Source organism: Acipenser ruthenus, chromosome 37, assembly GCF_902713425.1.
Source record: "Acipenser ruthenus chromosome 37, fAciRut3.2 maternal haplotype, whole genome shotgun sequence".
In the NCBI taxonomy this organism is placed as follows: domain Eukaryota; kingdom Metazoa; phylum Chordata; class Actinopteri; order Acipenseriformes; family Acipenseridae; genus Acipenser; species Acipenser ruthenus.
This window is the reverse complement of record NC_081225.1, coordinates 5,626,648-5,639,453: the sequence shown is the minus strand read 5'-3', so window position 1 is coordinate 5,639,453 and position 12,806 is coordinate 5,626,648. Positions and strand designations below refer to the sequence as shown.

Sequence of the window (12,806 nt, the reverse complement as noted above, 5' to 3'; positions counted from 1 at the left end):
TCTGGGGGTGCTTAATTGAAGCGTGTTAAGATTTTAAAACAACCCTTGTAAAAATGTAACCCTGGCATAAACTCAATTTCCCATAATGCAGATGGTGTGATGCAGTTATCTGTACCGTGCATGCGAGGAAGAGGACATAATTGCATGGTGTCTGCTTAAAAGAAAGCACCAGAAAACGTTCTATTTTATTTTGTTTGCCATCAAAAGATAGTGTTTACAAAGTTTACATTTGAGCGTAGAGAAACAGATTGGTGCATCAGTTGTGCTGTGGCTCCTAAGTATTTTTGACATTTTTTACTTTTAATATCCCTGGTGTCAAGTTTTTTCTACTAGTGCTAGTTGGATATGAAGGATTCGCTGAAGCTGGTGTCGAAGTTCACTGCGCACCCAGACTCGAGGTGCTGGTTCGTGGCTTGGAACCCCAAAGGAACTTTGCTGGCTTCTTCGGGAGGGGACCGGTCCATTCGCATATGGGGGCGAGAGGGTAGGACTAGTCTACACTGTATATACATTCAGTAGGCAGAAAGCTAGTACATTGTTACTGACCAACTGCAACTTGATTTTACAGTTCTTTTGTAAGAGAATTGTACTGTACCAGTTTGGTTTTCTTGCAAGCATGTGGAGTTCTTACATGATACTACATGTTTATTTAAAAGCTGTGTACTGTTTTGCAATCCTTTTTGCATATATCTGGAGCTGCAGAATAGCTAGTTCAGTTGTCATGAAACTTAGTACAGTATCATCATTAACATTATTTAGCATCACTTATTGAGCCTGTCTGATTGTGCGGGTATATGGGAGTGTCTGTCTCTGTCGTTCCTTCACAGTATCATACTTCAGCGTATATGTGGAGAATCAAATGGTGATGAAACATTCCATTGCTGATTCTTATTGTGTGTTGTTATGTAAATTCTACGTCATGCTCATCACCGTTTCCATCAGCTAATTGCGGAATTTTAAGCCGAGGCGGTTGATGTCTGTTCACACTGGTTCAATCTGTAGTTATGCATTTTTGGGCTACATTTACTATGCTTTTGTGTTTAGGGATATATAAACGATACTCTAGTCCTTTATTTAACTCCTGTTTTTTGAAAAGGGACAATTAAGAAATCCAATTATCAGACTAGCGAGCGCTTTCAAATTGTTTCTCAGTTTTGTAACATGGACGTGGATTTTTCTCTTTTTCAAAGCAGTAGGAGTTAAACAGACGCTTTGAAAACATCCTCAATAGTTAGTAACTGCATTTGCTAACAGGTACAAACTGCACTGGAAAAAAAAGTGTAATATTTCCTAATCAACAAAAGGAGTATAATGAATGCAGCGATCTAATACTGTTACCAGTACATGACTGAGATCACAATCTCCTCCTGCACACACATCTCCAAAGAGTCCATTGCACGCATGAACACAAATTAAGCATTCACCGGAAATGAATCTGTAAGAAACGCATTTGGGGCTGTGCTGCTAACACCACAATTTGCACTGAACAATTTGCACTGCAGCATCACTGGGACGGGCATAAGACTCCCATTGCATAGCAGTTTGATCCATTTCTGGTTTTACTGTGAGTTTAACAAGCCACACCTGAGCTTGTTACCTATATGTTGTGGCTAATCAAGCTCATAGTAAAACCTGGAATGGGTGAAAAGGCAATGCAACTCTGCATTATCTTTCCTGTACAGACTAGATATTAATGTGCGTGTGTATGTGTGCGTGTCTGCCCTGCTCAGGTGACTCGTGGGTGTGTAAGTCGGTCCTGGAGGAGGGTCACCAGCGGACGGTGCGGAAGGTGGCTTGGTCTCCCTGCGGGAACTACCTCGCCTCGGCCAGCTTCGACGCCACCACCTGCATCTGGAGGAAGAAGCAAGACGACTTTGAGGTAATGCTCAGACAAGCTTAGGACAGCAGGGATGGGTATAAGACTCTGATCGTAAGACAAAACTAAGCTTGTTACTTATACACTGTGACTAATCAAGCTCATTGTAAAACCTGGAATGGATAAAACTGCTATGCAATAGGAGTCTTATTTACATCCCTGGGACTTTCAGACTCTGCTGTGAGAAAAATGAGTTTGTTTTCAAATATGCACAGATGAAAACCCAATTGAAAACACTGGGTGCAGTCGTGCACTTTTCACTGTACCCCCCACCAGGGCTGCTCAAAGCCTTTGCTACAGGCACATCCCTAAGAAGGCTGAGTGCATTAGGATTTTGCTTTCTTGATATTTAACTACTTATTGCCCCCTACTGGGGATGTAATCTCCTGCGAAGCGGGTACAGTGGAGGAGGAGGTGGTACGTACAGCAGACTTCACACATTCTTCCATATATCTAGAGCAGTGGTTCTCAATCTGGGGTCTGCCGGCTCCCTTCAGGTGGTACGTGGAAAGGTTACATAATTACGGAAAGGACTCGGCAGCATAGTTTATAGATCCAATTGCAAACCCCAAATTTGAGACCTTAAAAACCCAGCTACAGATGCAGGAAGACAATGCATAAATGAAGAATATCTCCAAGTAAAAAAAAAAAGTCTAAACTTTCCATCATATATAGTTTTTCGAGTGTCTAAGTGTATTCATTATTAGTGAGTTTTCGTGTATTGCGCTCACATGCACAGAGAAACTTGTAAAGTACAAGACGGCGTGCATTGTGTTGCGTTAACATACGGCTGAGTGCAACACAACGCACAAGCCCTGGAGTGTTATCCCACTTATAAAATGGATAAAATAATAATAATAAAAAAAGATATATCCTTCCGCTTTCGAGAAAAAATAGTCCCTCAAACAAAGTTCTATTATTTGTTGTAAACATTAACTGGAGGTTTTCAACGTTTCCATTTATTGTAATGAATTCAAATGAATGAAGCCTCCGTGCCGGTCTCAATCGCTCCGTAAACAGAGCTGACATAACCTGCAATGTTAGCCTTCTTAGTGACCAAGCATTTAACATGCCAATCATGTGTTACTGTTGATAATGAACAGATATACAGAAAAGGAGGTAAAGACAAAGTTCACTATCCATGCATTACTACTGCTGACCTGGAGACGCTAATACAACAATACATGATTGGCATTTTGAATGCTTGGTCACTAACAGGCTGTCATTGCGGTTTATATCAGCACTGTTTACAGAGCGATTGAGACCAGCACGGAGGCTAACATAACAAAACTACTTTGACAAATTACACACTGAAGCATAGAATTATCATAGCAGACCCTTTAGATTTTCAAGACAAACTGTTTTTAAGTTGTTTACCATTTCTTTATGTTTCATCAAATCAATAAAAACACCAGCTGCCCAAGAATTTTAGTTTTCTTCGATTTCATTAAGTTGTTGACTTGTTAAATCTTTGTGTCTCTCTTGCTTTTTTTTCCAACAGAGGTTTAGCTTCTTGTAATTCTATGCACTTGTACACTGTCATGCCTCTGAAAAGATCAGATGTGACGCAAGGAATGTCACTCATTTTTATGTGTGTATTGATAATGTATTAATTGAACTGTGCTGTGGCAAAAATGAATTCTGCTGTGCACGATAAAAACTCCTCAACAGCCAATCGGGGTGCAGCATCCAAACATTCCGTTTTACAAATAAAGATTACAGCAGGACACGTAGCTCTGACTGTGCTGGTATCTCATGGATGTATTGTAACTTCACAGATTATTAATTCACAGAAATCAAATTCTGCTGTAATTATCAGTTTAAAAATAAGACAGTCCTTTTTTTTCCCCTCTCGGTAAATTCGTGTTAATGAAAAGTAAACTTGAACCGTTCTTTAAAACTCCAATTTTAAAATTACTTGCTCAGAGAAACAGACACACATTGCATTGAAACAAAGAAAGGTAAGTCTGTGGTTATTCTTGGTATTATAGTGATTTTCTTTATGTGCTTATTTTTCAGTCACCTATACTGTTATTGTGTGGTTCGCCGAGATAAAAAAAAAAATTCAGGTGGTCCGCGAACAAAAAAGTTTGAGAAGCACTGATCTAGAGAACAGCAAACCCAAGTCTCATGGAACTTGGTATTAACATTATGTAGGATAAGCTGTTGAGAACATCAAGTTGTGGAGATGTAGGGGTGTCTGTCTGTCCGCACAGCTGCAATCTGAACGGCATGCTTGCATGTTTGCATATTCTGGAGAGCTGCTTGTCCAATTGGCATGAAACTTGGTGCTAAGATTTTTTTTTACTAGCTTAAGTTAGTGAGACTATCAGATTGTGGGGATAACTGGAGGTGTCTGTCTGTCTGTCTGTCTGTTCATCCATCCGTCTGCAACGTAAAAAATGTGAAGTATAAGGGCTTGTGGCTGGGTGGAGATGGAGACCCTGCACACTAATAACTGCAGGCTTTTTAGTTGATTTGGCCGAGATGGGTTGACAGCTCCAGCTCCAGAAACAAGTGCATATGGTCAGGCTTATTGCCACATGTATAAAAGCACATAGATCGGTTTGATGTCCCCTTCAGTTAGAACGTGTGGTGGAAGGATAGCAGCCTGTGTCCTTGTGCAGGGCTGCTACAGAGTGCTGCTTTCAAGAGATGCTGCTGAAAGGGTGACTTGTTTTAGATGAGTTATCTATAAGAGTGCACTGTCTTGTGCTGGAAACTTAATTCTGTTGTTCAGAGATGAGAGATGGAGAGCTCCAGTGTGACTAATTACAGTTTACTCACAGTAAACAACTAGCGAAAAACACAACCCGCCCGAAGCCCGAAATTGAGAAAACTGTTTGCAATTAGTTCAAAGCCAGGTAATAAGCAAAATGTAACTGTACATTAAGGTGGGCAGTGGAATGTACTAATACTAACCAAAACCTGTGCTCTACATCATCCTTATAAGAGTGAAAGCAGCCCTGTTTTAAAAACAGTTTCTCTCTGTGTGACAGTGCGTGACCACTCTGGAGCAGCCCTGTTTTAAAAGCAGTTTCTCTCTGTGTGACAGTGCGTGACCACTCTGGAGCAGCCCTGTTTTAAAAGCAGTTTCTCCCTGTGTGACAGTGCGTGACCACTCTGGAGCAGCCCTGTTTTAAAAGCAGTTTCTCTCTGTGTGACAGTGCGTGACCACTCTGGAGCAGCCCTGTTTTAAAAGCAGTTTCTCCCTGTGTGACAGTGCGTGACCACTCTGGAGCAGCCCTGTTTTAAAAGCAGTTTCTCCCTGTGTGACAGTGCGTGACCACTCTGGAGCAGCCCTGTTTTAAAAGCAGTTTCTCCCTGTGTGACAGTGTGTGACCACTCTGGAGCAGCCCTGTTTTAAAAGCAGTTTCTCCCTGTGTGACAGTGCGTGACCACTCTGGAGCAGCCCTGTTTTAAAAGCAGTTTCTCTCTGTGTGACAGTGCGTGACCACTCTGGAAGGGCATGAAAACGAAGTGAAGTGCGTGGCCTGGGCCCCCTCCGGGAACCTGCTGGCCACCTGCAGCCGAGACAAGAGCGTCTGGGTTTGGGAAGGTGAGTTTTCAGTGTTGGGTCTCAAGTTAAAACACTAAGCTCTTTACCATCACCTTCATCCCTTTCCATCAGAGAAGTGGACAGTGTGCTAAACTCATGTTTAATGAATTTAGGCACATTTTATTAAAGTAATTATAGCTAACAAAATATTTACATAAATCGTACTTGTTAAATATTTATTAAAAACTGCACATTGAGACTAATGTAGCTGATGGAAGTGCCAAACCGAAGATTTAGGGAATTGTTTTGTTAGAAAAATGTGTTTGCTAGTAAAATATATTAGAGATATGATTGTGTGGATGTGATTTCTGGATAAGATCATGTGCATTATACTCAATAACTCAGTCCTGTCCTAAAGCAGGAGTTGATGAGTGTGTGTGTGTTTCAGTGGACGAGGAGGATGAGTACGAGTGTGTCAGTGTGGTGAACTCGCACACGCAGGACGTCAAGCATGTCGTCTGGCACCCAAACCAGGAAGTAAGTGTTTACGTGTTCTATATCAGCCATAACTACTAAACACTCGATAGTGCTGAATGTAGCGATACTAAAAGAAACAAGGGGGGCATTCCATGACAAATCACCCCGAACCGATTTACACCAGACTTGGTTCTTAGGGTTGTTTCAGGAAAACAAGATCAAAATAACATTTTTACACTGATCAGGTCAAGGGGTCAAAAGTAAAAACTTTGTTAAGGGTGTAACTTATTTTGTTTTCTTTCAACTGTATTTTTTGAACTTTTTTAATTTGCCATGCGATTTCCAATAAAATGACAGCTCCCATGAGTCTGCACAGACCGCTTTTGAGTAAAAGGATGGTTAACGTTAAGGGGGGGGGTACCATCAACCACATTTTGATCTCTCTATAACTTTTGACCACTTGACCTGATCAGTCTAAACATGTAAGCTTGAGCTTGCTTGCCTGAAACAACCCCAATAACCAAGTCTGGTGTAAATGGGAGATGGTAGGGTGTATCCCGCTGGGTGATTTGTCACGGAATGACCCGAACATTTCGTTGGGGATGGGGGCAGACTTCTACTCGAAACGTTTGTCATTTCATTTATTACGTTTCTTTTAATATTTCTGTATTTGATACATCGCCTGAGGAACTGCTGTTTTAAAGGAGTGCTAACCAGGGCTTTACAATCTGACCTCTTATTAACATTACTGCTCCCCCTTTTATTTGTGTTGATTCAGGAAATATCTTAAAGGGTATATAAGGACCTTTTTATTGTATTGTGTTACATGTCCCCATGTGTTGCTACAACTGTTTAAGTAAGGTGTGTATATTGTGTTAAATTATTATTTTATTTTTTTTTACATTTTGACCACTTTTTAATTAAAACTTTTAAATTGCATTCCCTGCCTCAAGATGGCTTCACATGTAACTGCATGGACCTCTTAGAACTACATTTCCCATCATCCTTCAATTAAAACAATACACACACCTTGCGTAAACAGTTGTAGCAACACATGGGAACATGTAACACAATAAAATAAAAAGGTCCTTATGCACCCTTCAATAATAGATAATCTGCTGTATCCTGGGACCCTGCTGTAGGTCACATTGTTTGATTGCAGTTAGTTTAGACCAGTGGTGCGGAGAGTCAGTAAGGTGCAACGAGGACTAGAGGCAGTTCTGTAAAAATCTAATTAAGTAATTAATTTAAGAAAAAATTTGACTTTTAGTTCACTGCAGTGAAACTGCAGTGAACAGAGCAGAAATGGCGGCTTCCATGTATTTATATTTTAACAGTTTTTCTTAATGGAAATTGTGTTTTTTTGCCTAGATTTAACCAAAAAAAAAGTTCTGATTGAGCTTAATACATAAATATTAACAAACACATTCTTAAAAGTTTTGAAATGTGTACATTGTTTTGGCTTGTAGTATGCAGAGGAGGCGGAGAAGCGGAGAGATTGGCTCTCCGAGTGTAACAGCAGCTCTGCAGCATACGTTACAAATCCAAATCAGGCGCTTCAATGGGCTCACTTAGCTTCAGATTTAGCTGGTAAAATAAATATTTATTTAGTGAAAACACAGATTTATTTTTTCAAATTTAATTGCTGAACGATAATGTTTTTCAGAATTATCTGTTCGGTAAAAAAAAAAAAAGATTTAAGTTACATGTATTGTGTTACAGATTTATTTGTTAGAAATGTTAGCTAATGTTGACTCGTCAAGTTTAAAAAAAGATTTATAGACTGGTTACATTTACGATACGCCTTTTCAACATTCATACGTTGTATCTGAAAGCACAATTTTGAAAACTTGTAAGAATGTGTTTGTTACCATTTATGTATTTATGCTAAGGGGGGGCAGCATTTAAAAAGTTAGCGCACCACTGGCTTAGACCATTAGAGTGAGTTTGAACAACATCACACAAATGACTATTTTCACAGACTCCGATTAGCATTAATCTCGGACTAACTAATGTTACTTTGGGTGTATTAGTCCAAGATCAAAGTCTGTGAAACCAGCCAGAAGTGATCAGGAAGCAGGAAGCAGCAGCAGCAGCATCATCTTCTCACCTGTAGTATTGTCTTTGACACACCTGTATAACCGTGTTTATGATGCCTCCCCATCCCAGATCCTGGCTTCAGCCAGCTATGACAACTCAGTGAAGCTGTACAAGGAGGATGATGATGACTGGGTGTGCCGGGACACCCTGGAGGGTCACGAGTCAACGGTGTGGAGCGTGGACTTCGACAAGAGCGGCCAGAGACTGGCCTCCTGCAGCGACGACAAGACTGTGAAGATCTGGAGGGAGTACGAGCCTGGGAACGAGCAAGGTGAGCCAGCCTGAGCAGGGAGAGCCTGGGAAAGAGCAGAGAGAGCCAGCATGAGCAGGGAGGAGCTTGGAAAAGAGCAAGGTGAGCCAGTCTGAGCAGGGAGAGCCTGGGAAAGAGCAAGGTGAGCCAGCCTGAGCAGGGAGAGCCTGGGAAAGAGCAAGGTGAGCAAGCCTGAGCAGGGAGAGCCTGGGAAAGAGCAAGGTGAGCCAGCCTGAGCAGGGAGAGCCTGGGAAAGAGCAAGGTGAGCAAGCCTGAGCAGGGAGAGCCAGCCTGAGCAGGGAGAGCCTGGGAAAGAGCAAGGTGAGACAGACTGAGCAGGGAGGAGCCTGGGAAAGAGCAAGGTGAGCCACCCTGAGCAGGAAGTGCCAGCCTGAGCAGGGAGTGTCAGCCTGAGCAGGGAGAGCCTGGGAAAGAGCAAGGTGAGCAAGCATGAGCAGGGAGAGCCTGGGAAAGAGCAAGGTGAGCCAGCCTGAGCAGGGAGAGCCTGGGAAAGAGCAAGGCGAGCCAGCCTGAGCAGGGAGAACCAGCCTGAGCAGGGAGAGCATGGGAAAGAGCAAGGCGAGCCAGCCTGAGCAGGGAGAACCAGCCTGAGCAGGGAGAGCATGGGAAAGAGCAAGGCGAGCCAGCCTGAGCAGGGAGAACCAGCCTGAGCAGGGAGAGCATGGGAAAGAGCAAGGCGAGCCAGCCTGAGCAGGGAGAACCAGCCTGAGCAGGGAGAGCATGGGAAAGAGCAAGGCGAGCCAGCCTGAGCAGGGAGAACCAGCCTGAGCAGGGAGAGCATGGGAAAGAGCAAGGTGAGCCAGCCTGAGCAGGGAGAACCAGCCTGAGCAGGGAGAGCATGGGAAAGAGCAAGGCGAGCCAGCCTGAGCAGGGAGAACCAGCCTGAGCAGGGAGAGCATGGGAAAGAGCAAGGTGAGCCAGCCTGAGCAGGGAGAGCCAGCCTGAGCAGGGGAGCCTGGGAAAGAGCAAGGCGAGCCAGCCTGAGCAGGGAGAACCAGCCTGAGCAGGGAGAGCCTGGGAAAGGGCAAGGAGAGCCAGCCTGAGCAGGGAGGAGCCTGGGAAAGAGCATGGTGAGCCAGCCTGAGCAGGGAGAGCCAGGGAAAGAGCAAGGTGAGCCAGCCTGAGCAGGGAGAGCCAGGGAAAGAGCAAGGTGAGCCAGCCTGAGCAGGGAGAGCCAGCCTGAGTATTTTACAGCAGTGAGCAATTACCATGGATGGCAGCAAGATTGGTCAGTAGATTTTTTTTTAAACAGTAACAAATAAACTTCTTTATGCCATTGAACAATGAAATGTATTTGAATGTAATTGTGTGATGCTGTCTTTCTGCACCATTTACCATTCAAATGATTGCCAATGATATGCACCGATATTGCTAAACACATTTCAACAGAAAGGAACTTATACACTGAGAATTAATAACCAGGGCTTGTTGATGCTCCATTATCTTCTATACTCTGCTGTGTGCTGATATAGGACTAAATAGTATCATGACATGTGACAAAAATTACTTCTCTGGTGGCTACTGTACATTTCCATGAAGGCATGTGAATATTTCAAGCTATATAAAAAATCAAAAGCATACACTGCCCTCGACCCCCTTCCCCCAGCACGTTGATGATTTTAGGATTAATGCACACAGATGAGGCTTTCTAACCTGTCTGTTCCTGTGTCGTTTAGGTGTGGTGTGTAACGGCACAGCCCCAACCTGGAAGTGTATCTGCACCCTGTCTGGCTTCCACTCCCGCAGCATCTACGACATCTCCTGGTGAGCAAGCATTGTGTAACATCACCCCAGTGCTGAAGAGGAGATTATTCAAGCATTGTGTAACATCACCCCAGTGCTGAAGAGGGGATTATTCAAGCATTGTGTAACATCACCCCAGTGCTGAAGAGGAGATTATTCAAGCATTGTGTAACATCACCCCAGTGCTGAAGAGGGGATTATTCAAGCATTGTGTAACCCATCACCCCAGTGCTGAAGAGGAGATTATTCAAGCATTGTGTAACATCACCCCAGGGCTGAAGAGGGGATTATTCAAGCATTGTGTAACATCACCCCAGTGCTGAAGAGGGGATTATTCAAGCATTGTGTAACATCACCCCAGGGCTGAAGAGGGGATTATTCTGCAGTCATTCTGAAGTTCTGGGTTATATTGCTCCCATTTTGAGTTTCTAGTGTTTTTTCTCAATCTGTCCCAACCCTGTACATGAGTGTAGGTACTGCCTCATCATAACCTCCTTTGGCTATATACCCGAGCATTCTGTAATGGGTACAGACCCACATGGAAAAAGTGCTTCCTTTTTAGAACATAAGAACATAAGGTTACAAATGAGAGGAGGCCATTCAGCCCATCTTGCTCGTTTGATTGTTAGTAGCTTATTGATCCCAGAATCTCATCAAGCAGCTTCTTGAAGGATCCTAGGGTGTCGGCTTCAACAACATTACTGGGGAGTTGGTTTCAGACTCCAACAATTCTCTGTGTTTTACTTTCAGAAGTAGAGCAGCTTTTATGGATAACACTTAGAAGAAAGTAAGTAGGCAAATGTTTTGGCGAGTGCCTTCTTTGAAACGTTTGTCTGCTTGACTTAGTTTCTTATGTTTTACATTATATTTGTCACTGAATAAATTTTTACTTTTAGTCATGGATGAGCCTATATGGATAGACATTTCTACACTAAAAATATCAAAGTGTATGGAAGCTGATTTGAAATCCTTCTGGGCTGCGTCCTGGGAAGTGGTTTAGACACCTGATGGAGGAATGGTTCTAGTGTAGATGTTGTGTGCATGCAGAAGAGCTGTGGAACTGATGCCCCACACTGACACTTGACCCAGCTTTACTCTAGCATTCGTAGCATTCGTATCATTTTAAAGCTTGTTTCAAGGGCTTTCCAGTGAAGCAACTCCCCTTGAACGACTTGAGCTAGAGTGAGTTTCTGTGAAACTGATGAGGCGTGGCAGCTGGAATAGTGGAGAGCTTGCTGAATGAAGCCTGAGATCCCTGCTTTGTTTCCCTGGCAGGTGTCACCTGTCCGGCGCCATGGCGACAGCATGCGGGGACGATGCCATCCGGGTGTTTGAGGAGGACACGACCTCTGACCCCCACCAGCCCACCTTCTCCCTGGCCGCCCACGTCCCCAAAGCCCACGATCAGGATGTGAACTGCGTGTCCTGGAACCCCAAAGAAGTGGGGTTGCTGGCCTCCTGCAGCGATGACGGGGACATTGGCATCTGGAGCTACCAGCCACAGCACTGAGGAGGCAGCAGCAGAGGGAGAGAGCATTGGGGACTGTGGCTGGCCATGTACAGCAGAGCGATATCAGGAGGGTGCAGCTGCATGGAAATATCCCATGTTTAGGGCTTGAAGTTTTCACGTTTTATTTTTGATCACATGACGTCCCTTTAAACTTATTTTGAGCAGATTCTGTTTCCTGATTAAACTCAGAAAAACCTATTAATTACAAAACAATGTAACTTGTTTTTATCTTCGTATCCTGATCCTGTTTCGCTTATTTTTTTATTTTAAACAGACAAATTACGTTAATTGCTCATCGCTGATCCTAATTGCATTTAATTCTTGCAGTCGCCTAGTTTATCATTGTGCTTTTGTTATTTTCACTCGTTTAACAGAGTTGTCCAGACAGATTTTCTTTTCAGCATAAAATACCCAGTGCAGTGTGTACACTGACAGCAAGTCCATCATTTAAAATCTCCTTGATTTGTGGCAAAGATAAAAAAGAATCTTAAACCCAGTCCTTAATTAGTAGTTTTCTCTTTATTAGGGTGTAGATACATCTTCACAACTACTAACATTTAAAGTGAGGTAGAGATTTGGAAAATAAAAACCGAAAAGTTCAAGCTCTACCCATGTTAGAAAATCAGCAAGAATTTGGCAATAGATGGAAGCAGTTCAATTCACCAGCCTGTCCCAGTGTTGTTATGATCTGAATGCTCACACGTTTTTTCCATTTGGCTTTTGGGATGCTGTCACTCTGTTAAATGCAAGAAAACAAACCAGTTCTTCAGTAACAGTGAAATGTGTGTCAGGTTTGATGCCCTTGGGAATTCGAGGGTGAATATTCTAGCAGATTCACTGTTTTTGTAACATTTTGCACAGGTGCCTACAGAATGAAACTCATAGGACTGAAAGATAAATATCCCAATTGTTACAGTACTGGATGCAAGTCCACTTTCTGTAAATATCTGTAGAATGTAAGTTGGCTATTAACAATATAAATGGTATAAAACAAACTATTAATGCTATGAGAGATTTGTGTTGCAGTCCCTTTTTTTACATGTTCTTAAATAAATGTTCTCAAAGTGGAATACATATAACTTACATTTTCAAAAGCAACAAATATAAAGTCATGTCATGCTGTACTGATGGTTTGTATGGTAAAAACCATGAGAATATCACCTCTTGTGCTCCATTAAGTGCCATTGTTTACAAAGTGGAGCAGAAATATAAATGTGTACATTTTTACAGGCAATATGATCTTTAGTTACATTCACTTTAATCAAACTAGTATTATTTAGTTTGTTAAATACACTTAATAAAAACCTCTGTGTAAAGTAACACTATTACA

At 42.7% G+C, this 12,806-nt stretch overlaps 1 protein-coding gene across 1 annotated transcript; it reads left to right on the top strand.

The window, feature by feature from the left end:
* Positions 1-100: 100 nt before the first annotated feature.
* Positions 101-12,483, top strand: LOC117397809 (probable cytosolic iron-sulfur protein assembly protein CIAO1). The gene is made up of 7 exons (XM_059008777.1): positions 101-484; positions 1,731-1,879; positions 5,324-5,435; positions 5,824-5,912; positions 8,022-8,223; positions 9,900-9,987; positions 11,242-12,483. Exons 1-7 carry the CDS (start codon positions 346-348, stop codon positions 11,474-11,476), a joined length of 1,014 nt encoding a protein of 337 aa, XP_058864760.1. The 5' UTR covers positions 101-345; the 3' UTR covers positions 11,477-12,483.
* The last annotated feature ends 323 nt before the right edge of the window (positions 12,484-12,806 follow it).